We start from the raw sequence: 26,358 nt of genomic DNA on the forward strand, positions 1-26,358 counted from the left end.
ACTTTGCTAAAAAAAAAATTAAAAAGGGAGCATTCTATATAAATAAGCATTCTAAATATTTAAGTATCATCTTTTTTTTTTTTTATTATTATTAGGTTATAGCGGTAAACAACTGAAGTTGGTTGGAACACGTCATGTTGTCTGAGATATTTTAGTTTGTCCATGTTCAGAAGGTTTATGCAAGTGTTTGCATGTTTGTTCATAGGCAGATTCTTAAGGTGCTTTCAATGTATCGTAAAGATTCCAAGATGATGATGGTGGGCCTGAGAGCTCTGGCTCTCCTACTGAAGTCAGGTAAGACTTGAGTTTACTTAATGTTTACATAATATACCATAATCATGATGATGGTGTCACTTGAGGTGCATTTTGCTGTTTTTCTGAAGTGAAAATAATGTTTGGTGTTTGTGGATCAGATGCGATTGTGATGCAGGTTCTGGATGAGGAAGAGGTGGATGTGTTTTTCTTGGTTCTGGAGGCCATGAAGTCATTTCCTGACAAAGAAGAGGTTCAGCTACAGGGATGTGCTGCTTTACAACTACTGCTGCAAATTGGTAACATTGATTTGTTACAAATCCTTTTGAGTATCTACAAAAGTAATAAAGGGCCCTATAATTTCCACAGTGAGGAAAACCTGGACGATTTTCACAGTTTTGTCTACTAGTTTGGCTTAACTTGATGAAATGAGAAAATAAATATGTTTCTGTTGGACAGCAGAACTTACTTCTCAATGTCATAATAACATTGTTAATTTCTGTCTAATTAACCTGCTTGATTGTCAGTTTCTGATGCTCATCTGGTGGAGTTCATTGAGGACAAGGACCATGAGGTGGTTTTGGATGCGCTCAGGCGGTTCATGGACAGTGAGAATGTGGTACTGCGAGCTCTGAGGGTCCTCATACCACTGGCTGCTCCAGGTATAACACACTTGGAATTATAAAATATATTAAATGATACTATTAAACTATATTATTACAAACAGTATTAACTAAGCTTCTCTTTCTTGAGTCTAGCCTGCAATATTGAGATTCTGATGTCCAAACCCATTAAATGCTACAGTCTACTGTGTCAGGCTATGGACATGTGGCTCGACTCGGAGCCCATACAGGAGGCTGGATGCTGTCTGTTACGGAAATTTACTTCAGGTGGGCCCAGGTCAAAGGTCATGATGAAATGATGCTGTTCTAATAACTTTTAGAAAGTGGTTTATTTTTGAGTTATGTTATGTTTGTTTGCCATTTAACAGAGAGTTACTATAATATCCTGGTGCTGAATGGTGTCCATAAGGTGGTGGTGAAAGCATGTGTCTCTTATCCTAAGAATGCCACAGTGCAGACCACTGGCCTTTCCTGCCTGAGCGCGCTCGGTGAGTCAACATGAACATGAAAATGAACATGATAGTACTCTATATGTTGAGAACCTGGCTCTCCACTGGGTCCCTTAGAGCCCATATTTAAGTTTTTTTTTTTTCTTTTCTTTTTTTTTTATGATTGTTATTTGCCAGACATACATTTTGCATTTTTGGACATGACTGACAATTTTACCTGGTTATTTTAAGTGACCAGTGTATGTCCATTTGGGCGCCCTCATTTACTTAAAAAAATAATTTAATCATGCCACAAACAAACCCAAAAAGGCCTTCTGCTGATGTTGGCAACATGACTGGGCAAAAGTGCTCATTCTTTAGAGTAAACTTGAGGTAATTTAGGATAGAGTGACCAGAAAAAAAAACAAAAAACTTTTTGGAAGAAGTCCCTTGTGTTCACAAAGACTGAATTCATTTGATCAAAAAACAATAATATTGTGAAATATTATCACAATTTAAAATAACTGTTCTATTTCAACAGTTTTTAAAATGTAATTTATACCTGTGATCAAACATTCAGTTTGATCATAAATTCAGCATAATTTCTCCAGGCTTCAGTGTTAACATGATTCTTTAGAAATCAATCTAATATGCTCAAGAATCATTTCTGATTATTAAGAAATCATTTTTTGTGGTACACTACCATTTAAAAGTTTGAGATAAGATTTTTTTAAAAAAGGAAAAGAAAATAATACTTTTATTTAGTAAGGATGCATCAAATTGATCAAAAGACAACCCAAAAAAATAAATAAATAAACCACAAACCTGATTTGTGGCCGCTATGTCGTGTTTTTTATTTGACATATTTTCTGCCTGCATGTCATGTGCTGGGCTCTGTATTAATGATTTTTGTTTGTTTGTTTGTTTGGTTTGTCTCTCAGCGGAGTGTATTGTACAGAATGAAGGGCTGGACAGAGAGTGCAACGAGGTGGGGAAGGCAAAACAGAAAGAAGCCACCCAAGGGGAGGAGATGCTTATCTGGAGAGAGGCCTGTTACACCGCTTTAGAGAGACATGCTGACAATGCCGCAGTGCAGGTGACACAGGACATGTTGAAACCTGCAATACGGAAAAGATCTTATCATCTCATTCTTTTGCTTTTACTATAGTGAATATGTAACTTTCTCTCTCTTTGTCCAATCAGGAAACTGTATGTTGGGCTTTAAACAGCTTGCTGCTTCATTACAACTCCTTCAACCATGTGGAACTGGAAGGAAGGTTAGCATTCCTTCATATTCTGTGCAATGTAGCATACTTTGTCTGAAAGTCCTCTTAATATTAGAGATGGAGACCAATATTATTGAAATAAATCAATGAGCTTTGTTATGATTGGCTATCCTCTTAATGCTGTTATCATCAGGCCGGTCTCATGTTGCTGAATACTGAATACGTGATGATATTTAAATGTAGGCGCTCATATGTTAGTGAGCTCATGCTGGGATGTCGTAACTGTGTAGATTTGGTTTGTTTCTGTCCCACAGGCCTCCCCTTCATTCTCTCATCATGGCTGCCATGCTTTTGCATTCATCCAGTGCAGAGGTTTTCCAAGCTGCTTCCTGTACACTACGCACACTAATAAAGCGCCACAGTAAGCTCTCTAAAATTCAGCTGATTGCATTTAATATAAATTTAAATTATAATATATATATTTTTTTTTATTTAATTGCAATTAACATTCTTTGAAGTCTTTTTCACTAGGGATGTGTCTCAGAAATCGATGTGTTTTTGTACTTCAGGTAGGATGAGGGCTCTGCTGCTGTCACATGGCATTCATGTCAACATTGTGCATCTGATGCAGAAACACGCGAACGCGAGCGCTGTGTGTGAAAGTGCCTGCAAACTGCTTCACACACTCTTCCAGGGAGCGTAAGCACACACGACTCCCACATATGTGATGTATGACACACAAAAACATACAGCTGGAATCCTAATTTTATGTCACTCCAGGAGGGCCAGTCTAGATGACGGGACACTGATGCTCGGTCAGATCCTGACTGCTCTCAAGACACATAACTTCATTCCTGAAGTTCAGCTGGAGGGTCTCAGAGCCAGTTTAGTTCTTCTGAGCCCAGGTAAAGAAGTCTGTCTGGTCTGCTTGCTGTCTCTTGTTTTGTTTTTATTTCATTAATGAAATAGTTAAAAAAATGACATATTTACTCGCCCTCATATAGTTCCACACTTGTGACTAAATGATGGCAGAAAAGGTTTTTTGGTGAACCACAGTGCCTCCATATATAATGTCTGACTCTTTGTCTTCTTGTGTGTGCAGACAGGAGTTTAAGAGAACATGGCACCTCTGTGGCGGATCCTGACACGGTGGACGTGTCCCTGCGGGTGCTGAAGAACCAGTGTGTACTAGAGGGAGCTCACACTGTCTATCTACAGGCACTTAATAGGGTAAATACTTTATTTCTTACAAGCTAGAATAGTATGGTAATTCAGCATGGACGTTAATGCTAAAGGAAAGCATAACCAAAATGCATATTAAAGCTGAAGTGTGTGATTTTTGTTAGATGTTAAAATATTTTTCTACAGTCTCAGCTTAATATGCAGAGACAACTAGCGTATCGCCACACAATTATGATTTTTACAGCTCAAAATGCATATGGATTAAAGGGATAGTACATCAAAAAAGAAAATTCTGTCATCATTGAGTCACTTTCATGTTGTTGCACACCTTTTTGAAGACTTTCGTTCATCTTCAAAACACAAATGACGATATGTTTAATGAAACCTGAGAGATTTCTGTCCATTCCACCAAAACGTCAATGCTTCAGAAAGGCATTGTAAAAGTAATCCATATGAATTGAGCAATTTAATCCAAGGCTTCTGAAGCCTTTTCAGATTTAATTTAAGCTTTAATACACATAAACAGTGATCAACACACAGAACACATCAGATATGGTAAACAGAAGTTCATGTATGCTTTCCTGACCTGCTAGAACCAAGTACGGTTAAACTGCTGTTTATGGACTACTTGAACAATGTCTTTAAACACTTTCTGAAGCGTGAAAGTTTTGATGGGTTAGACTTTAAATGAAGAGACAGAAAATTAAACACATCTTAATTTCTGTTGATGAACGAAATGAACGGAAAACTCTAATGGGTTTGAAGCAACATGAGGATGAGTACCATAACTGATGACAGAATTTTCATTGTTTGGGGTGAACTGTTCCTTTAATATATTCCTTTATATATACGTAACCAAAAATTTGACCTTCACCTCTCATTTTACACCCTTTCAAATGCCCCTCCTCATAGACTTTGCCATTGCAATTTAATTACTGTAAACAATTTATTTTTGCACTGAACAAAATTATAAACGCAACACTTTTGTTTTTGCCACCATTTTTCATGAGCTGAACTCTGAACTTTTTCTTTGTAAACAAAAGGCCTGTTTCTCTCAAATATTGTTCACAAATCTGTCTAAATCTGTGTTAGTGAGCACTTCTCCTTTGCCGAGATAATCCATCCACATCACAGGTGTGGCGTATCAAGATGCTGATTAGGCAGCACGATTATTGCACAGGTGTGCCTTAGGCTGGCAGATAACACACAGCACAATGCCACAAGTGGCAAATTTTGAGGGAGTGTGCAATTGGCGCGCTGACTGCAGGAACGTCCACAAGAGCTGTTTCCCGTGAATTGAATGTTCATTTCTCTACCATAAGCCGTCTCCAAAGGGCGTTTCAGAGGAATTCAGAGAACGTTTTAGAGGGTTATGATGACTGCAGACCACGTGTAACCACACCAGCCCAGGACCACCACATCCAGCATCTTCACCTCCAAGATCGTCTGAGACCAGCCACCTCTGACAGCGGATGTTTCCGGGTTTTCACTGTACAGGGCAGATGGCAGACAGCGTGTGTGGGTCGAGTGCAGTTCGCTTTAACCGACTTGATGTCAAATGCTCACAGTGTGGATCGAGTGGCCCATGGTGGCGGTTACAGGGGTTATGCGTATTGGGCAGGTGTATGTTATGGGCAATGAAGTGGCCACAGGTGCATTTATTATTGTTGGGCATTTTTTGATGGATACCGTGACGAGATACCATCACGGACCGTGATGAGTTTGTTGTGCCATTCATCCACGAACATCACCTCATGTTGCAGCATGATAATACATGGCCCCATGTTGCAAGGATCTGTATACAATCCCTCAAAGCTGAAAACATCCCAGTTCTTGCATGGCCAGCATACTCACCGGACATGTCAACCATTGAGCAAGTTTGGGATGCTCTGGATCTGCAACTTCGCACAGCCATTGAAGAGGAGTGGACCAACATTCCACAATCAACAACCTGATCAACTCTATGTGAAGGAGATGTGTTGCACTACATGAGGCAAATGGTGGTCACACCAGATACTGACTGGTTTTCGGACCCCCCAGTACTGTAAAACTGCACATTTTAGAGTGGCCTTTTATTGTGGCCAGCCTAAGGCACACCTGTGCAATAATCATGCTGTCTGATCAGGTGGATGGATTATCTCGGCAAAGGAGAAGTGCTCACTAACACAGATTTAGACAGATTTGTGATCAATATTTGAGAGAAATAGGCCTTTTTTGTACATAGAAAAAGTCTTAGATCTTTGAGTTCAGCTCATGAAAAATGGGGGCAAAAACAAAACTGTTGTGTTTATAATTTTGTTCAGTGTATTTTATGCTAATTTTCAATGGAAGTCAATAATTTGCCTGAAATGCTGACTATAGACTTTAACTTGTACCGGACCCGTAACTTTCCTTTTAGGATAGAATTGGACTTTAATCAGTTGGTTTTAGTTTAAAATTTAAGTATCGAGTGCCTCGTGGGCAGTGTGTCGACATATAGCTCTGTTGCGCCTCAGGCTTCCCGAGTTCGAGTCTGGACTTTCCCGATCCCCCCCACCCCCACCTCTCTCTCTCTCTCTTTCTCTCTCTCTCTCCCTCTCTCCCACTTTACTTCCTGTCAACATACTGTCCTATCATAATAAGGGTGAAAAGATCCTTTTATTTATTTATTTTTTTTTTTAAGAAGTACTGTAAATGTGGTGGGTGTTTCATTTGCTATGTGTGTTTAGTTTATCAGCAGTGAGGAGATTCAGGAGTGTGGACTCGGTGTGCTCTCAGCGCTCGCTGACTGCTCTGGAGCGGTTGACCTCATGTGCCAGCAGGGGGCGATAGATACGGTTCTTCATACGCTGCAGATGTTTCCACAGGAACGTGGTGAGTCCATGCCTCCGCTTCTGATCCCAGTCAGACTTTTGAATGTCGACATTTGGGCTGCTTATTCTGCCCCAAAACCACCCACTGTTCAGGAGATCAAATAGAGCGCATTTCTGTGTTACACTATGCTGGTTTTCCATAGTTTTTCTATATAAACATGCGCTAAACACACGTTCATTGCTCTCTTGTAACACATATTGTGTGATATTTAATGTTTAATTCAATTCAAAAATCACATATTACTTGTGTATTTTATGATGTATAATAAGGTGTGAAAATGTGCTGAACTTGTCTTGAACACAGACCATATTTCAAGCATTTAACCAAAAACCCTGTCACTTCAGGATGATGGAACTGGCAGTGCTAAAAACTTGATTTTTGCATTTCGGCCTACAAAAATATGTCATCCCTGCAGCACTCTATCCCGTATGTAAACATCCCCCAACTGTATATTAACTGAAAATCCTCACTCTTTGTAGAAGTTCACTACTGGGGTCTCAGTCTTCTGTTTCACCTGATCTCTAAGAAGAAGCTCTCTCATATGATGGTGCCTGTACTGGCCTCAGTTTTGGTCAGCTCTGTACGGCAACACAAAGAGGACATGGTCATGCTTCTTAAGGTAGCTCAATAAAGTTACTACCAGTTCATACTCAAAAGGTTTGTTGTTTTTCATGTTTTGTTCCTAACAGTGTGTTTTGGTCATTAGGGTCTTAAGGCGGTGTGGAAGTTGTTGGACATAAGGCGGTGTGGAAGTTGTTGGACACCTGCTCGAACGCCGCAGCATGGCTGCAGACAATCCTGCGGGAAAACACAACTGACCAGTGCCGAGATCCAGTAAGAAAATGAAACCAAAATGTCTTAAACAAGTCAAGAACCCCTGATAAACGCTACACTTTGTTCTGCTTCAGCTGCAGGGAATGAGTTGCCTGTGTCTGTCTAAGATGGTGGCGGACAGTGAGATCCTGTACACGCTGCTGGACAGAGCCTGTGAGGACGGTGATGTGGACATGGCAGAATGTCTCATCCAGCTGGGCGCTGACATCAACAAGAAAACAAAGAGCGATTCACTTATATATCAGGTGTGATATATAAACCTCAATTCCTTAAAGGGACAGTTCACACAAAAATGATTCACTTATATATCAATAAATGATCCCCTAATCAAAAACAAATTTAATTATTTGCGCTAGTAGATTACGTACTTCGCTGATTGGCTTGTGCGAGAATGCGTCAGGGCAAATTTTCCTCTTGAGTTGACATTTTTGAACTTGAGCGGAAGACACGAAATAAAGCAAATATCGCATGTTCGCGACAGAAACCTCTCGCATTTAATTTAAAATATCTTCAGTTGTGTTTCAAGGATGAACAAAAGTTTTAGGGAATTGAAACGACATGAGGGTGAGTAATTAATGGCAGAATTTTCATTTTTTGGGTGGACAGTCCCTTTAATTACTAAAGGAACAGCTCACCCCAAAATGATAATTAGCCCATAATTTGCTCAGCCATTCTAGATATGTTCCTTAAAGGGACAGTTCACACAAAAATAAAAAGTTATGTTAAATCATATGCTGGCTCCTTTCTTTCAGGAAAGCCTGACTAATGTATAACTGGACTTTGGTTGTCATTCCTAGCTGTAAAGAACCTGTTGCTGTGTTTGTGCAGGTTTGTGATCGAGGGGCTCCTCTGGCTCTGCTGGAGCTGCTGGTTTCTGCAGGAGTGCATGAGCAGCAGTTACGTGGAGCTCTGAGCGTGTGTGTCAGGAGGGGCGATGACCCTGCCGTCACCCTCCTGCTCGGCCGTCTGGGGCTGGACCACGCCAACAACGCCCTGTGCCTCGGGAGCTTCCGCCTCGGACAAATGAAAGCATCGTGGCTCAGCGCTCTGCTCTCTGAGTGCAAAACTCATTCTCCAGTCAACAAGAAGAACAGTGAGTCTGTTCACATGATCTGACAGCTGTCATGTACATGTTCTGGGGCCATGAACATGTTTACTTCAGTCTGGCTTTGTTTTCTCTATAACAATTTCAGCAAATTTCTTGAATAGAGATTAACCTGAAATAAAGAAGTTATGAGAATAAAAAAAAAAAAAAAAGTTTAGAATATCAGACAAAAGGTTAAAACTTTTTATTCTCTATCACACCCCAAAAGTTATGTAGTGTCTATGACTAGCGAAGTGTAGCATGCTTTTAAAAACTGTATTTATTATAAAAATAACATACTTTACGTGAATATACTCAAGTATGAACTGAATGTAATATCTTTGGATACTTATTTGCATATGAATGCAATGCAATTAAAATATATTACATTTATTTTTAATTGGACTTAAGTACATTTTTATATGTAATTTCATAATTCTTCTGTCTTTGAAATAAAGTGAACTGCCAAATGTACTAAGTATTAATAAACTAAAATATACTTTAATTTCTTTAATTTCTATTGTCTTGTATTTAAATATATATTTTTAATTACCCATTTCTAATAATGAAGTTGCAGTTTGGTACATAAAAAATTGAAATCTGTAACTTGAAATTTTGTATCGAATAACTCACTGGAGGTATTATTCTAGTCAAGTACTTTACCTGTACTTAAGTATGTTAGTCAACACATCAAAATAAGTGTACTTTAAAGAACAACAAAAGATTATTAAAACGAAATGATTTAAAATGTACTTTAAAATAAAACTTACAAATTGACATTATTACAAAGCGCACTTTTTAAAGAAATAGTCACAATGCATACATCTTTTGCATTGTTTTGCATTAAAAAGCAAACAAACAAACAAAAAACTTTCACAGAAAGTGGCAGTTTAAGGAAATTAAAAAAAAAAAAATTGCCAAGTTGAAATAACTTGTCACTTGATACAGTTTTTATATGGCATAAATAACATCCTGGTTATTTTCAATACACTGATATAACTTTTTTTTGCACTTTATACTCATTCTGTAGAGAATTTAATTCTACATAACTAAAATTAGCCTGACTGTTGTTGATGAATCTTGTCCTTGTATCTTTAGGTAAAGGTCAGCGTTTGGCCAGACAGATCTTGTCACTCCAGAGGATCAGAGGGTTTGTGGGAGTTGGTAGATTACGGAGTGATGCCAGCACATCAGAATATTTCACAGATGAGGAAAGTGACGAATCACACATTTCCTTAGATGAAAGCATGGTCTTCATGCTTGATGACATGGAGATTGACGGTAAAATGTTTCTCACATAAATAAAAGGAGTCATTTCATTGGATATGGGTCTTTTTTTGTTGCCTTTTCAATCTCATTTTATACTGAAAATGAATGTGCTCCATTGGTAGGGAGTGATGGGCCTTCACAAGGATTGTTGCTTTTCAACGATTCTCCAGAAGTGGGCAGGAAACCTGCTTGGAGACATCGCAGCCAGCGTAGACGTGCCAATTCAGAGGTGCCAGATCAAACAGAAACACTTTTGGTGGTCTGTGTGCTTGGATTTTAACAATGATTTTAACCATTTGAATGTCTTTCTGCAGGGAGGCCACGGTGAGACGGATCCAAGCGTCCCTCTACATAAGCGCTTTAACTCTCACAACACTAGAGGTACTCATTAAAAACTGTCTGATATGGGAACTAGTCCTGAAAAGTTCACTTGTTAAATTTGTCTGTTTTTGTTTTAAATGTACAGAGCAGGGTTTCATGGAAAGCTCCACTCCTGGCGCTTTCCCTCTGGCCATAGACAAAGAGCCCATCCGTCTGCTGGACCTCTCCGGGAATGAGCTGGGCAATCTGTCCTGTCTGATGGGTGCTAGCGCTCTCAAACAGCAGATTGAAAGCCTTCTTCGGCTTGATTTGAGCAGCAACAGTCTATCAGAGTTTCCCAGTGTTCTCTGTCAGGTGTGTGGAAACATTTTGTTATCAACATGAAACAGCATTCAATCATATTGTTTCTTTGAACATTTTAGTTATTATCAGTTATTGTATTATGAACTGAATCAGAACAAATGAAATTAGGTTTAGTTCCCTGTCGAAAAGAAGTACACTTATAGCCAAAGTACTGTATGCATTGGTTTTTACGTGTACTCGATGGTCAGCGTACAGTCCACGTGTACACGTGATGCAAATTTTGTCACCAGAGTACTACATGCATACTGTATATGCAACATCTGATTTTTGTAACCGTGCATACTTTGCACATGCGCATTGACTTGGTTTTGCACTAATCAATTGTTCCACAAGCAGGTGTAAAAATAAACTAAATAGACGGAACATTGAAAAGCTCTTGTGTGAGGGGGTTATGAGAGAGCCGCAAGTTTAGTTCAAAAGAGTACAATGACATTTATATTGTTCATTACTTCTGGAGAAAAACAGTGCAGATACTGGACAAAGATGAAGCTTTCTAGAGCTCATGTGTCGACTGCTTGCGTTCATATCAAATGTAGTATGCTTTGAAATGCTACGCATATGACTATGCGCTTACACTAGCGTACATGGGACAGTAAAGTTTCAATTAAATGCGCACTTCAGAATCCGGACAGAAGAAGTAGGTCATCCAGGTAATTTTCACCTACGGTTTTTAGAATACTATGAATTTGGACATACTACTCGCATCACAAACTGTTTTTCACCTACTATATAGTAGGAAAGTATGCGATTTCGGACGCAGCCTATGTATACTTGGGCCTTTAAGCATACTTTTAAATTCACTTTAAAATGATATGCTCAAGTGTGAATTGAATGTAATGTTTATAGACACTTTATTGCATGTTGATTGCAATTACATAAAATGTTTCAGAGTTTAAATTTAGATTAAATTAGATTAAATTAGATTACATTTTTGACCCAATTAAGTACTTAAGTACATCTTTAAATGTTATTTCATAATTCTTTTGTCTTTGCAAAATGGTTAGTGTATTGCCGAATGTAATACCAAGGATTTATAGTAAACTGAAATATATGGTAATGTAAATTCCATTGAAACTTGTATGTCATGTTTTTAAATATATTTGTATTTCCACATTTTAAGTTGCAATTTAGATAATGAAGTACATTTAAAGTTTATTCAAATGTTATTCAAATTTAATCAAATAACACTATTGTTAAAAGAGTATGAGTTCAGTTTGTTTCTTTAAATCACGTCAAAAGATGATCAAAACGACTTAAAATGTGCAGTAAAACTACACTAGAAAATGCACTTTTTACAAGTGTACTTAAGTGTGTTCAGAAACAGTCATGCAGAACATTATCTGCAATTACAGATTTTTTTTATCCTTTTAAGTTTTAAAGTGCAGCACACGTGAACATTTAATAAAATTAAGTTGAAAAAAGTACACTTTTTTTCACAAAGTAACACTAACTTTGTAACTTGCATGGATTTACAGGATTATGGTGTTTTCTTTTTTTTGTGGTAAATTTAAAGCTTTGTTTAATTAACTGTATAATCAAATTATATGGCATCTAGTAAATATCTAGTTATAGCTAGTAATCTAGTTATCAAATTACATCTTTAATGTGTGTTTTGTTGGTTGTTTTGTCCGTTTTATGTTTTTGATTGTTGATATTGATCATCATTTAATCTGGTGATTATTTCTTAACCATATTTCCCAGCAATTTCTTAAAAGCGTTTTAGTCAATTGTGTGTGTGTGTGTGTGTGTGTGTGTGTGTGTGTGTGTGTGTGTGTGTATGTGTGTGTTTCTGTAGCATTTAAGAAGTCTTACCCGTCTAGATCTTCAAGGTAACCACCTGCAGTCACTTCCTGTGGAGCTCCTGGGTTTACCTGCACTGAGAGCGCTCAATGTTTCTCGCAACTGCATTGGTCCTCTTCTGCTGCTGGACCCAACCGTGCGCAGTCCATCCTTACGCCAGCTCAACCTTTCCTTCAACCGGATCACCATCTTCCCCTTCCAGCTGGGGCAGGCCATGGACAGACTGGAGGAGCTCTCGTTGGAGGGGTAGGTCATGAGATAGTAGTATTTCTAGAGCGCTGGTGGACTGTAATATCTTACATTTATTCTTATAGTTTTCTTATTGGATATACGTAAGTTGAAAAAAGGTTGCATTCACAAATGGAGAGTAAACTATTGACATTTTTTTTCCAGCAATCAGATATCAGCACTGTCTCTCCCGCTCTGCCTGACTGAATTGAAAGTTTTAGACATCAGTAAGAATCAAGTTAAAATCATTTCCGACAACTTCCTCACTGAATGTCTCAAGCTGGAAACTTTCATCGCTTCAGTTAACCAAATCAGTAAGTTTCCCCCTCTTTACTCTCTTAAAAATATTTGTGTTTGTGATCTTTCATCAAAAAATAATGACTTGAAACAACTCTGAAACAATTGTTTTAGCCCAGTATTATTTTATTATTATTAATGTGATATTTCAGTGTTAATTAATATTTTGAATTCGCTTTTATTTTAAAATTTTCAGTTTTCTTTTTAATTTTAGTTTTAAACATTTGTTTAGGTGTTTTTATTTTTTAATTTTCTACATACTGTAGCATTATTTTTTTATTATTATAATTTTAGATTTTTTCAATTAGCAAAATAATTTTTAATAGTTTTAGTTTTAAGAAAAGCAATATTTGAAGCTGTTGTTGTAAATAATACAGCCTTTCTCAAATCTTTACAATACAGTTATTTAATGCCAGTTAACATTAAACTCTCACCCCCCATTTCTGAACATAGATGTGAAAGTGTGCTATCCAAACTTAAATTGTTATACTTCATGGACGCTTTTGAATACAGACCTGAGGTTGGACTCTTTTTAAAGGAGACAATCAGCAAATTAATGCATATTTCAAAATATGAAAGTATCAAAAAGTTATAGAAGTTTAAATTTACTGTAAAGAAAATGCACTGTACTGATTTTTTTATTTTATTTTATATAAAATAAATATTTTTTTCATAACAGGTTTTACTCTAAAATTTATGGAAGCCAGTTTCTGCCAATGAATAAAAAATAAAACAAGGTAATTGCGACATTTTATCACACAATTCTGACTTTTTTTCTTAGAATTGCGAGTTCATATTTTGCAATTTTGACTTTATAACATGCAATTTTGACTATAATTCGCAGTTGCACTCACAATATGAACTCAAAATTTGGAGAAATTCAGAATTGTGAGATAAAAAGTCGCAATTACCTTGTTTTATTTTTTTTATTTAGTGGCGGAAATGGGCTTCCATAAAAATAGCTATAAAATTAAAGCTTTAAGTCTAAATAAGTTATGTTCCTAATTTGGACTTGATATAAAAAAATTGAGGTTCCTATGAGATTTTAATTAGGGCGTTATACCACAGACAGCCACAGGGTGCCATCCAAACTCCACTGAATTTTTAAATGAATTTTTATGTTTTTATTTAATATATATGTAAGTATCTCTTTTATTATAAATTATGTAATATTGTGAGTAATATTTTTACTAATATATTTATTTTTTTATGTTTATAAAAAGTTTTGAATACCGTAATACATTTCGTAATGACACTTGAGGAGATCACTAAAAGATTTTAAAGTACCATTTCCAATACAATGTCGGATTTCAAAATAGATTTCACAGAATGAATTTTGAAGTTTTAAGATCACTAAAAGATTTTAAAGTACCATTTCCAATACAATGTCGGATTTCAAAATAGATTTCAAAGCAGTGACAGTTATTTCACACAAAAATAGATTTCACTTAATTTATTTTTGAGTTTTCAGTTTCAATCAGAAATATGTCACATTACAGAGGTTAAATTGTTTTTTAAAAGCGTTTCACGAAAACTAAGATGGATAATTCTGTAAAATTGGTCTCTGTTGTACAGAATTTCTATCATTTCTGTTGTTATTAACAGTCTTGTTTTCATGCAGGTTCAGTGTCACACCTTCCTTTAAAAATAACCACTGTTAAACTATCACAGAACAATTTCACAAGTGTTCCTGAAATAATCAGCAACTTGCCAAAGTAAGTGTGTTTTTTTTGTGCGTGTGTGTGTGTCTCAAATTAACATATTTCAATATAACTTTATCAACAGCATCTGTTATGTGCTTTTGGAAATCATTTGAACTCATCCATAAGTTTGTACAAACATTGTGTCAGCAGTAATGCACTTGCAGTGGAAGTCTGTGTGGCAAGTAATTTCACCAGAATACACATTAAAATACATGCCGTATCGACTGTAACCGTGACTTTATACTGTACATGCTAACATGAGACATCCTAAAGTCTTAATAATTGTATAATTAATATACTGTTCAAAGATGCTGTTAATAAAGCTCAACTTGTTTTGAACCCAGAATGTTCCTTTGCATACACAGACCGTTTTTAACCCTCTCTCTCACCTGTCTCTTTGTCTGGTTAGTTTGCGTTCGGTGGACATGAGAAATAACAGTATTAGTGTTCTGCCGGGACCGGCTTTGTGGGTCAGTGTAAACCTGAGAGAGCTGATGTTCAGTCATAATCACATCTCTGTGCTCGACCTGAGCGGCCCGGTGTACAAGTGGGCCAGACTGGAAAAACTTCATTTGAGCTCCAACAAACTCACTGAGGTATGATTCATATCACACTCTGATTCTGTCTTTGTGCCTGAAAGGGTATATTTGATAGAAAATGTTGAGAAGTTTGGGTTTTATTCTTTTGTGCTTCAGATCCCTCCTCAGATCGGTATGTTGGAGGACCTGACGTCTCTAGATGTCAGTCAGAATGAAGGTTTGCGCTCTTTCCCTGATGAGATGGGAAAGCTGGTTCATTTATGGGATCTACCTCTAGATGGTCTGCAGCTCCAGATGGACCTCAAACACATTGGGAACAAAACCAAAGACATCATCAGGTCTAAATCTGTCTACACGTGCTTTTCTAGAATCAAAAGTTTTGAGAAAAGTTACTGAATATTAAAAAAGGGAGGAACCTTTTAATATGCCCCGCCCAAGTATCCTGTTTCAATTGCAAATACCTTGTCAAACCATTTAAAGTCTGAATGTGTGGTTCTTACAGGTTCTTGCAGCAGCGTCTGAAGAAAGCTGTCCCGTATTATCGCATGAAACTCATTGTGGTCGGCAGCCCATGTAGCGGGAAAAGTTCATTGATTCATCAGCTGATGAAGCTCAAACGCTCTCAGTGGCGATCTGATCAGCACACCATCGGCGTCAGCGTCAGAGACTGGGTCATCAGAAACAAAGAGAAGAGGAACATGTTGCTGAATGTTTGGGAGTTCTCAGGTAAGCATCTTCACGATACTAACAAAATACCAAAAATGTCATCAGGAAATAGTGGGTTTTTCTCTTTCTGTTGTGTAGGTGGTGAAGAGTGCAGTGGATTTCACCCTCACTTTATGAGCTCCAGGGCGCTCTATCTAGTGCTGTATGACCTGAGTAAAGGACCCAGTGAGATAGACGCCATCAAACCCTGGCTTTTTAACATTAAAGTAAGTTTATTCAGCTCCTTCCTGCAAGCAAAGAATGCATTTACAACACACTTTTCACATGTTTACATTAGTGTTGTCACGGTACCAAAATTTCAGTATTCGGTACCAATACCAGTGAAAATTCACGGTTCTCTGTACCAATTTCGGTACCAAAGCAAAACACAAAAACATGCTAATTAATTTTGTCATTATACTTAATTTTTGGTATTTGGTTATAATTAAATTTACTTATAAGGGATTTTGAATTTTAAAGCCAAGAATAACAACTAAGTTAGCTAAAAAATAGTAATAATAAAAAAAAAGCCCAGAACTGCTTTTCTGACTGATATGACACAAACAATGTTAACCATTTGTACATTCTCTAACGTATATTTTAGATTCACAATTCATTAAAAAGCCTCTGGTGTGTAAAAATAGTAAATATCATCATGTCATCCAGTTTTTTTACCCTAATAAAATTTAGAGGAGCATTAAATAGTTAATAAAGAAACTTAATTCTAATGCTTATTATATTAGCATTAGCCGCGCTTATGCTAAAGATTAACTACTCTAATAGCAACGGTCATTTCAATCCGACATTCAAATTAAAATATTTCATAGTATTCATAACAGAAGTGGTGTTTCCCACAGCGGCATATGCAAATCCATTCTCTGCCAGCAGGAGGTGCTTGTAGAGCGCAAGAGAGAGAGGTTTCCCCAGTAACGGCTGTAATCAAATAAGCGCTGAGCCTGTGCTCACAAACGCTGCTCAGGCATTACAGGCAAGATGACATCCATCATTTTCTGAAGACAGTCAGTTTTCTTCAGAAATACAGTGATATAAAACCACCCGCACTGGGTTTAGACTTTGACACGTGCAGTGCTCATGTTTATTCAACGAAGTCAAAGCCTCTTGGAAAATCTGTTTGTTGCGGTGAGTTTGATATTTCCCAACGTATGGGAAACACTTTGAAACTTGACCTGCTTGAACTCTAATTTGATCTTGGTGTCTGTCTTTAAAGTGTTTTGTTAGTTTGGTGTGTTTCCTCCTTTTGAGGTCTCCTCATCTCAGTGCTTTTATGAAGAGAGCGCATCTGCGCACCTTTCGGATAGTGCACCAAGAACCAGGTTGGCCGGGTACTCGGGACCACCGGTACTTAAAAAAAAATGGTACCGTAATTTTTTTGACAACACTAGTTTACATGTTAGGTTGCAGTACAACTTTTTTAACATTTTTAACTGCAACATAATCTAAAATGTAAGTCACATCAAGTCAAATTTATTTGTAAAGTGCGTTGCACAACATATATGGTTTTTAAAAAAAAACTCATAATTTTCACCTATTTTACCTTTACCTTTCGACACCGCTGTTTCCGGTCTCTTAAAAACAGTCTGGTGAGGTTCTGGTTCTATGAAGCCCCTCCCTCAAAAAGATTGCATAGCTGGCCCGGTGTGTTGTGATTCGCTAACTGCCTAGTGCACGTTGTCCTCCTTCTGGTGGGTTTCTTGTTCTATGAAGCGGGTAGTTTTGTGTTCCCTGGGGCTGCATGTTCCTGGGGGCAAGGTTTATGTAAATTTTCGGGTTTCAGCCGCTGGCCCGGTGTGTTGTGATTCGCTAACTGCCTAGTGAAATTTGTCTGTTTGTTTTTTGTTTTGATTGTTGTGAGTTTTATTTAGTGGTTTATGTTTTTATTTGAATATTAGAAACATTACAAAATATTAACATATTTCCATAAGGGTGTTAAATTTGACTACTAAATTAATGTACTATACTGAATGCATGCAAATAAAGTTGTAATATACTACATAATGTTACCAAAACATGCAGTTATTATACGTATTTTGATACATCCATACTGTCTTTGAGAAATATTACAAATGAGTCTATATTTAACTGAGATGTTTCAGAAACATGCATGTCTATTTTTCTAAGCCATAGCTGGACAGTCACCTGTGATTGTGGTTGGAACACATGCAGATGTGTGTGAAGAGCACCACCTACAGGAGTGTGTTCAAAAGCTGCGAGAGGAGCTGCTGTCTCAACCGGGGTTTCCAGTGATCAAAGAGAACCACATACTATGTGCCTGTGAGGAGTCAGAGTCCATCAGCAGGTTACGCAAAGCCATGTATAGAGAGCTCATTGGGTTCAAGGTGATTTTTTTGTGTGCAGATGTCAAACCTGCCATGATGATTTGATTTGAGATTTGATTGGAGAGCTACAGTGAGGGGGGAATTTGCAAAAAAAAAATACATTTAGTTTGTGTTTATAATGATTATTTACATAATTATTCTTATGTAAAGTATGCTAACGTGTACTTATTTTTCAGGGTGATCATGCCTTTCAAAATGGTTTTCATAGCATTGTATTTATTTAACGAATTGTGTTTGTGGCATTGGCAGATTCAGGGTCAGCCAGTAATGGGGCAGCTGATTCCAGACTGTTATGTGGAGTTGGAGAGGAGAATTTTACAGGAGAGGTCACATGTACCCACTGATTTCCCAGTGCTCAGGCACAGCAGACTTCTGGAGATCATACAGGAAACACAACTGCAGCTAGAGGAGGGAGAGTTACCCCATGCTATTCACTTCCTAAGCGAGGCTGGTGAGAGTTGTTTCACTCCTGAATCTCTTGCAGATGTCTTCTTGCTGTTTATGTCCAATATTTGTTTTTTTTATTCAGTTTGGTCACTTGTATGTTCCTAGGGGTTGATTTTTATGTAAGCATCAGATTTCAATAATTGTTCTGTGAAGGAAAGTTTTCACCATACATAACTGCTCATACATTTTTGTTAGTTTTCAGTAGCCTTTTTTACATATTGGAGCTATTGTTTTAACCTTGTAAACAGACCTTCTGTCTGTGTTTGTCTCTAGGTGTCCTGCTGCACTTTGATGATCCAGTGCTTCAGCTAAAGGATTTGTACTTCATTGACCCACAATGGCTTTCTAACATCATCTCACAGGTTAAACACTCTCTCACACACACACACACACACACACACACACACACACCTTGCTCCTCCTTGTGATTCTTTCATAACAGTAATGTTTCTTCTGTTGTGTTGATTGACAGACGCTCACTCTGAGGAGCACTGGTCAGTGGGACAGCACTAGAGGAGTGGTGCAGCGAACCACTGTAGAAAAGATTCTGAACAAAAGTCACTGTTTCCCAAAGAATCATCTGACTCAGTACTTCAAACTATTGGAAAAGTTTCAAATAGCTCTTCCCTTCGGAGATGACCAGTTACTTATACCTAGCAGGTAGTGATAGGACATCTTTTTAAATTCAATTGATAGAGAGTGTTGTATGGTGGTAATTTTAAATGTTTGATATGTCCCCAGCCTGTCAGATCAAAGGCCGGTGATTGAGCTCCCTCACTGTGAGAATTCAGAGGTGATTGTTCGGCTTTATGAGATGCCATACTTCCCCATGGGATACTGGTCCAGACAGATCAGCCGTCTGTTGGAAGTGTCTGCATTCCTGCTCTACGGCAAAGGTAACACAACACAAACACTGGAAGTCAACATAAATAAAATTCTTGTAACTAGTTGAACATTGCACTTTCCATGGCACGAACATAGGTTTGATTCCCAAGGTACAAACATACTAATATTATGTATTATAAAATTATTGCTTGAATGCACTGTAAGTTGCTTGGGTCTGCCAAATGAATAAGAATGATTTCGAATGTGTGTGTACTCTGCAGAAAAAGCATTGAGACCAAACAGGATCTACTGGAGGAAGGGGATCTATCTGAGCTGGTCTGCTGAAGCTTACTGTCTGGTGGAGGCATTGTCTCTAGAAGACAACCCAGCTAGCTTCATCAAGATCACTGTCCCCTGCTCTCTCAAAGGTGATGATGATTGTGATTTCATAATAGTAATGTAATGGTGATGACAGTGGTAACTATGAAGGGATGATAATGTCATGGTATTGTGGGAATGTTGATGGTGTGATGTTAATAATGGCATACTGGTCATGATGATGGCGATGATGTTGTGGGGATGATAATAGTGTGATAGTTTTAATTATAACGAATATATGATAATGATAATTATAGTTTTAGTGATGTGATGATGATGATGCATTTGATTCGATGATAGTAATGATGAAAGTGGTGGTGGTGATGATTGTGATAATGTCGTTGATGATGATGATGTGATTGGGATAGTGTCGGTGATGATGGTAATGTGATGTGGTGGAGATGGCTATAGTGATTCATTTGATTCAGTGATACTGTTGATTGTGGAGGGGATGATGATGTTGTGATGTGATGGTGATTAGTGATGCATTTGATTCAATGATAGTAATGGTGATTGTGATAGTGTTAGTGATAATGTGATTTGTTGATTATGATAGTGATGCATTTGATTCAGTGGTAGTAAGGATGATTGTGTTGGTGATGATTGTGATGGTGTCAGTGATGATGATTAATGTTGTGATGTGATGGTGGTAGTGATGACAATAGTGATGCATTTGATTCAGTGATAGTAAGGATGATTGTGGTGGTGATGATTGTGATGGTGTCAGTGATGATGATTAATGTTGTGATGTGATGGTGATAGTGATGACGATAGTGATTAATTTGATTCAGTGATATTAATGATGATTGTGGTAATGATGATTGTTGTGTTGTGATAGAAATGCATTTGATCCAGTGATGGTAAGGAAGATTGTGGTGGTGATGATTGTGATGGTGTCAGTGATGATGATTAATGTTGTGATGTGATGGTGATAGTGATGACGATAGTGATTCATTTAATTCAGTGATATTAATGATGATTGTGGTAATGATGATTGTTGTGTTGTGATAGAAATGCATTTGATTCAGTGATTGTAGAGATGATTGTGGTGGTGATGATTGTGATGGTGTCAGTGATGACTGTCCTATGTGTAGGTCGTGTGTTGTTTGGGCAGGTGGTGGATCACATTGACTCTCTGCTGGAAGAATGGTTTCCAGGCCTCCTCGCCACTGATGTCCATGGCACTGGAGAGACACTGCTTAAGAAATGGGCTGTGTACAGCTTCAGTGATGGAAAAAACTGCCAAAAGATGCTGCTGGAAGAGCTTCTCTCCAAAATCAATGCAGGTCTCTTTTTATTCTATTCACGTTCAGAAACACAACTCCTGTCTTGATAACCTGGTGTATAAAAATGGTGCAAAACCTGTACTGTACTGACTGGTTGCTTGTCTGCAGATGGCTTGCTGGTGAACCCCGAAGACCCCAGCTGTACTTTGCCCATCTCTCAGATCTCTCCAGACCTGGTACTGTCTGACCAGGCATCCAGCACCATATTGGATCCAGAGCAACTGGAGATGGAGCTCTCAATGGAGTATATGTTGGGTTAGTACATTAATAAATGTTTACATCTCCAAGCCAGAGAACGAAAAATAAATGTCTGTATTGTGTCTAATGTGTTAACATTGACACTGTTATTGAACTGCATTGAATCAACATTGACTCGAAGCGAATAACGAACAACATGGCTGCCTTTTGTAGAACTGCTTATAGCTGAATTTAAATCATATTAAAATTGGCGAACTTCACACTGTTACTTAGGGCTGGTTAATCGTGATTATTTTGCTCAAAAAATATAATCACAATGAATAATCATGATTATCACCATTTTCACCTTTTTTTCAATTAGAATTATTGCACTTTCATATAAGCACAAATCAAGAGAACATCAACTTGCATGGTTCCCTTTGAAATTTATTCAAAGCAAACAGCACAAATGACCACATGAACGAAAACAGACTGGCTGTATTACACTTTTGTATTTGAGCAGAATGGGCATCACTAAATTCCAGCTTACATGTTTCCCTGTGTTTTCAGCTCATCAATGATTTTTCCATATTTATTTCCGTAAATTGCTAGCTTGGGAAGATTAAGATTAAGACACCTGGCAGAAAATGTATCAATTTAAGAACAAAAGCTCTGATTGGGGGATTTAAACTATTTACATTTGGAAACCGCAACCATGAAACTTGTGGAAACTTGTTGCTAATGCAAGATAATACAAATGATAGCTTTGACACAATCTGTATTATATAAAGAGCGTTAGAAGTAAAGGTTTACACAAAGGACTTTATTACTTACTGTGAATGTTAACAAAGTAATTCAAGTATAAACTAACAGTATTTTTTACTGAAGGAGATGGAGGCTTTGGCTCTGTATATAAAGCTGTGTACAAGAATGAGGAAGTTGCTGTGAAGATTTTCAATAAACATGCTTCTACACTTTATGTTCATCGGCTTGTACGACAGGTGAGTTATGCTAAAGTTATGAAAAAGAACCCCAGATAGACTTTCACTCAGTTAGGACATAAGGACATATCCAAGTACCAGCATTAGTACATGATGGGTGTATTTGCCTTAAAATTTCTTTGTCTCCAGGAACTGGTGGTTCTTGGCAGACTGTGTCACCCCAGTCTGGTGGGGCTTTTGGCTGCCGGTTGTAACCCGCACATTCTTGTGATGGAACTTGCCCCATGTGGCTCTCTGGACTCACTTTTTGAACGTGAAAATAGCCATCTCAGCCGCAAACTACAGCACAGGATAGCACTGCATGTGGCGGATGGTCTCAGGTGGGAACGCTAGATATACAACACACAAAAGCTTCAGAAGAAATCAGATTTAAAAAAAACATTCTGGGTTCAATACAAGTTTAAGCTTTCGGACAGCATCTACTATACTACATGTTTTGTATTCAAACAGATATTTGCACTCTTCTATGATTATCTACCGAGATCTGAAGCCGCACAACATTCTGTTGTTTAACTTGAAGACGGATGCTGAGGTCGTCGCTAAAATCACAGACTATGGCATAGCACAGTACTGCTGCAGTATGGGCGTCCGCAGCTCAGAAGGAACACCAGGTACCTCTAAATTTGCCATAATCCTCTATGAAACAGAGGATGTTTACTTTATATATTCTAATATTGTGTCTTCCTCACACAGGTTTTAGAGCCCCGGAGGTCGCCCGAGGTAATGTCATCTATAACGTCCAGGCAGATGTATATTCATTTGGTCTGCTGCTTTATGACCTTCTGACCTACGGCGAGCGGATATCTGATGGAATGAAGTTTCCCAGTGAGTTTGATGAGGTGGCTGTGCAGGGAAAACTACCAGGTAACATGCCTCTTTTGTTTATTTTGATGTTTATTAGTGCTGTCAAAATTAGCAGGTTAATACAGGCGATTAATTTTTTAGTTTAATGTGTAAAAAAAAACGCAATTAATGCAGGGGCGGAGCTAGGTTTGGCCACCCCACTCACTACTGCTGCTTCTGTCTCTTTTTTTTCTTGACAAGAATTGCATTTAATTAGACGCAGAAATGTCTTTACGACCGCTTAAAACGGGAGACTTTTCAGACACGCATTCCAACTTCATCTCAGCACCAGGGGCGAGTCAAACGAGTGCGGAAAATCAACTGCGCCCATACCACGTGCTCGTTCAATTGCATGTACAAATGTGGCGGCGCGCACTGTAGCCTGTATCATTTCATATCAAAACGCGAAAGAAATGACGAACATGCAGTGTTGCGGTCATGTCATTAGTTAAAGCTGCCTTTAAACTCTGTGTGTATGTAAGTATTTGTTATATATGAGTTACATTTAAGGACATGTCTCTGAAATGCAGTGGTTTTCAAAACTGTCCTGGAGTAGCAGCACTGTCTCCCTCATCTAACACACCCGATTCAACTCGTCAGCTCATTATAGAGAGTTTAAGAGCTGAGATGGGTCAGAATAGGTAAAGAGATTCGTGTCAGATCTGTGTCATGTTCAGCAGCAGTAATAGTAATAGCAGCCAAAAAACCTATTAACCAGCTGCTGTGATGTCTGTTTTTTCTTTAAGGATTCATCTATTTTTAATTTATAATTTAGTTTTTGATAACTTTATTCAATTTCTGTATATTTCCTACTTGCTGAAGTGTACATGTAGCTAAATATGACATTTATTATAATGGGTTTTTGTGAAGATTGTTTTATGTTCACATAAATTAGAAGTTATAGTCTAATAAATGTTCAAATTGATAGCTCTCAGTACTGTAATGTGGAATGACTGTAGTCAATGGTTAAATATTAGGGGGAAAAACTATTTAATAGAGACATTATTATTTATTTATTAGTATTAGTATCAGTGATACTTGCCTTCAGATACTTGCCTTTTTTTTAATTATTATTATTATTGAATGACAGCACTAATGTTTATACATACACTACCATTCAAAAGTTTGGGGTCTGTAAGATTTTTTTTTTCTTTCAAGGAAGTCTCTTATGTTCACCAAAGTGGTGTCTATTTAATCAGAAACAATGTATATATAAATAGTAAAACTGGAAAAAAAAAAAGATTTAAAAATAAATATTTTATATTTTAATATATTACAAAATATAATTTATTCCTGTGATGCAGTGCTGATTTTTCAGCATCATTACTCCAGTCTTCAGAGTCAGTCTCATATACTGATTATATACTGCTAATATACTGATTTGCTGTTTAAGAAACATTTCTGATTATTATCACAATTGAAAACCTAAATTTTCCTGAGGAAACATTTTTTTTTTCAAAGATTCTGATGAATAGAAAGTTCAAAAGGAAAGCATTTGATATATATATATATATATATAATATATATATATATATATATATATATATATATATATATATATATATATATATAATATTACAATGTCTTTACTGTCAAAACATATTACTGTCACTTTTGGCATATGTTGTTTAATATTATAGTTTATTATTATATTAATTACAAATATCAATTTAAATGTAAGATTAAAAAAAAAATCTTTATTGATATATATTATTGATATTTATTCCATTTAATTTTATACTTTTTTTATATATAATAATATTTATGACTCTCTCCATTATACAGATCCAGTTAAAAATTACGGATGTTCTCCGTGGCCAGGGTTTGAGTCTTTGTGATGAGTGTTTGTTTGAGAGAAAATTGAGAGGAAAGGCATAGGTACTGGTCTGGTTATGCTGAATTACAACTTGTTTTAAATTATTTTTATATGATTATTATATATTTGTAAGATTTTATTCTGAACTTCTGTGAAAACATTTGAGTAAATAAATATCTCTGTGTATGTTTTAGGTGTTTGATCGTCTGAATTCCGTAGAGATGCTTTGTCTGATGCGAGAGCTGACTTTGATGAGTTTGCCGGGTGAGTGTTTCACTGTCTCCGGTGCCAGCGGAGGTGCAGATGGAGGTAAAAATACCCGTGTGTGGATTGGAGGTGGCAGCTGCAGCCAGAAATTAGGGAGTGTGACATCACTGCATCTGGAGACAGGGGGAAGCTTGAGCCAGGTATACACACTGTTTTATTGTTAAATTCTATTTCATCTAAACAAATATGATTATATGATCCTCAATTCAGTGTTCTGCATGTAATAGTTTTCGGTTACATGCCATCGTTAACAGTGTTCCCGCCCTCTTTTAGGAGATCGACAGCAGTCCTATCCTCTGCATGGTGATCATCAGAGCTCCAGGGTCATGCAGTGACTGGTTAGTCGCTGGTACACAGTCAGGTTCACTCTTCATCATGGACACAATAAACGCAGAGGTTCTGCACTGTCTGAAGAGTGTGAAGGACTCTGTGACATCACTCTACTTTCACACTGGCCTTCATCACAGGTGATTACATCGAAATTTCTGAATAAAAAGTGGAATGGCTTCTTGGATAATCTACGTTTAGATGAGAGAATGATGTTTCAATTTTTCAGATTCTTAAAGAATTACCTTTTGGTGGGGACAGCAGATGGATCACTGGTCATTTATGAAGATTCAGTCTTGAAGGTATAGCTTTTTAATGATTATTTATCATTTTAATAATTATTTCATTATGCACAGTATAATACAATTGAACTTTGATAGTCCAAGATTTACTGGAGAATCACCTGAGAATGCTTTTTTTTAATTGACAATGAATTCTGCACTGTAACTTTTTAGCACTATAATTGATTGATTACACTACCGTTTAAAAAATAATTTTTTTGGAAAGAAAATTGTTTTATTTAAAAAGGATGCATTCAACTGACTGAAAGTGACAGTAAATTTATAAAGATTTCTGTTTCTATTTTATTTTTGCTATTTCAAATAAATGCTGTTCTTTTGAACATTATATTCATCTCTCTCTCTCTTTCTCTCTCTCTCTCTCTCTCTCTCTCTCTCTCTCCCTCTCTCTCTCTCTCTCTCTCTCTATATATATATATATAATGCAGTACAACTGTTTTCAACATTGAAATGTTTCTTGAGCATCATATAAGTATATTAAAATGATTTCCAAAGGATCATATGTCTCAAGTATTGCTAAAAACTCAGGTTTTCCAACACAGAAATAAATGTAATTTGAACATTTATTAAACTAGATTTTTAAACTGTAATATTATTTCATAATATCACCATTTTACTATATTTTTAT

The 26,358-nt window shown here is 37.1% G+C and overlaps 1 protein-coding gene across 1 annotated transcript in view; it reads left to right on the top strand.

The window, feature by feature from the left end:
• Positions 1 to 26,358, top strand: part of LOC109050803 (leucine-rich repeat serine/threonine-protein kinase 2-like) — a 34,830-nt gene that overhangs the window by 2,560 nt on the left and 5,912 nt on the right. Inside the window, 44 exon segments of the mRNA XM_042715794.1 lie at positions 206 to 294; positions 414 to 551; positions 780 to 914; positions 1,011 to 1,142; positions 1,244 to 1,363; positions 2,245 to 2,399; positions 2,507 to 2,580; positions 2,844 to 2,950; positions 3,099 to 3,228; positions 3,310 to 3,434; positions 3,632 to 3,759; positions 6,420 to 6,564; positions 7,044 to 7,196; positions 7,292 to 7,398; positions 7,473 to 7,643; positions 8,227 to 8,491; positions 9,581 to 9,763; positions 9,874 to 9,980; positions 10,066 to 10,132; positions 10,218 to 10,426; positions 12,231 to 12,481; positions 12,629 to 12,777; positions 14,382 to 14,475; positions 14,873 to 15,059; positions 15,159 to 15,340; positions 15,505 to 15,728; positions 15,807 to 15,934; positions 17,846 to 18,064; positions 18,314 to 18,515; positions 18,785 to 18,873; positions 18,984 to 19,171; positions 19,253 to 19,407; positions 19,618 to 19,764; positions 20,809 to 21,000; positions 21,109 to 21,255; positions 22,066 to 22,178; positions 22,308 to 22,498; positions 22,629 to 22,789; positions 22,872 to 23,042; positions 24,807 to 24,856; positions 24,859 to 24,915; positions 25,032 to 25,244; positions 25,378 to 25,571; positions 25,661 to 25,733. Coding sequence (XP_042571728.1) covers positions 206 to 294; positions 414 to 551; positions 780 to 914; positions 1,011 to 1,142; positions 1,244 to 1,363; positions 2,245 to 2,399; positions 2,507 to 2,580; positions 2,844 to 2,950; positions 3,099 to 3,228; positions 3,310 to 3,434; positions 3,632 to 3,759; positions 6,420 to 6,564; positions 7,044 to 7,196; positions 7,292 to 7,398; positions 7,473 to 7,643; positions 8,227 to 8,491; positions 9,581 to 9,763; positions 9,874 to 9,980; positions 10,066 to 10,132; positions 10,218 to 10,426; positions 12,231 to 12,481; positions 12,629 to 12,777; positions 14,382 to 14,475; positions 14,873 to 15,059; positions 15,159 to 15,340; positions 15,505 to 15,728; positions 15,807 to 15,934; positions 17,846 to 18,064; positions 18,314 to 18,515; positions 18,785 to 18,873; positions 18,984 to 19,171; positions 19,253 to 19,407; positions 19,618 to 19,764; positions 20,809 to 21,000; positions 21,109 to 21,255; positions 22,066 to 22,178; positions 22,308 to 22,498; positions 22,629 to 22,789; positions 22,872 to 23,042; positions 24,807 to 24,856; positions 24,859 to 24,915; positions 25,032 to 25,244; positions 25,378 to 25,571; positions 25,661 to 25,733 — 6,517 coding nt within the window.

This window comes from Cyprinus carpio, chromosome A25 (genome assembly GCF_018340385.1).
Source record: "Cyprinus carpio isolate SPL01 chromosome A25, ASM1834038v1, whole genome shotgun sequence".
Classification (NCBI taxonomy): domain Eukaryota; kingdom Metazoa; phylum Chordata; class Actinopteri; order Cypriniformes; family Cyprinidae; genus Cyprinus; species Cyprinus carpio.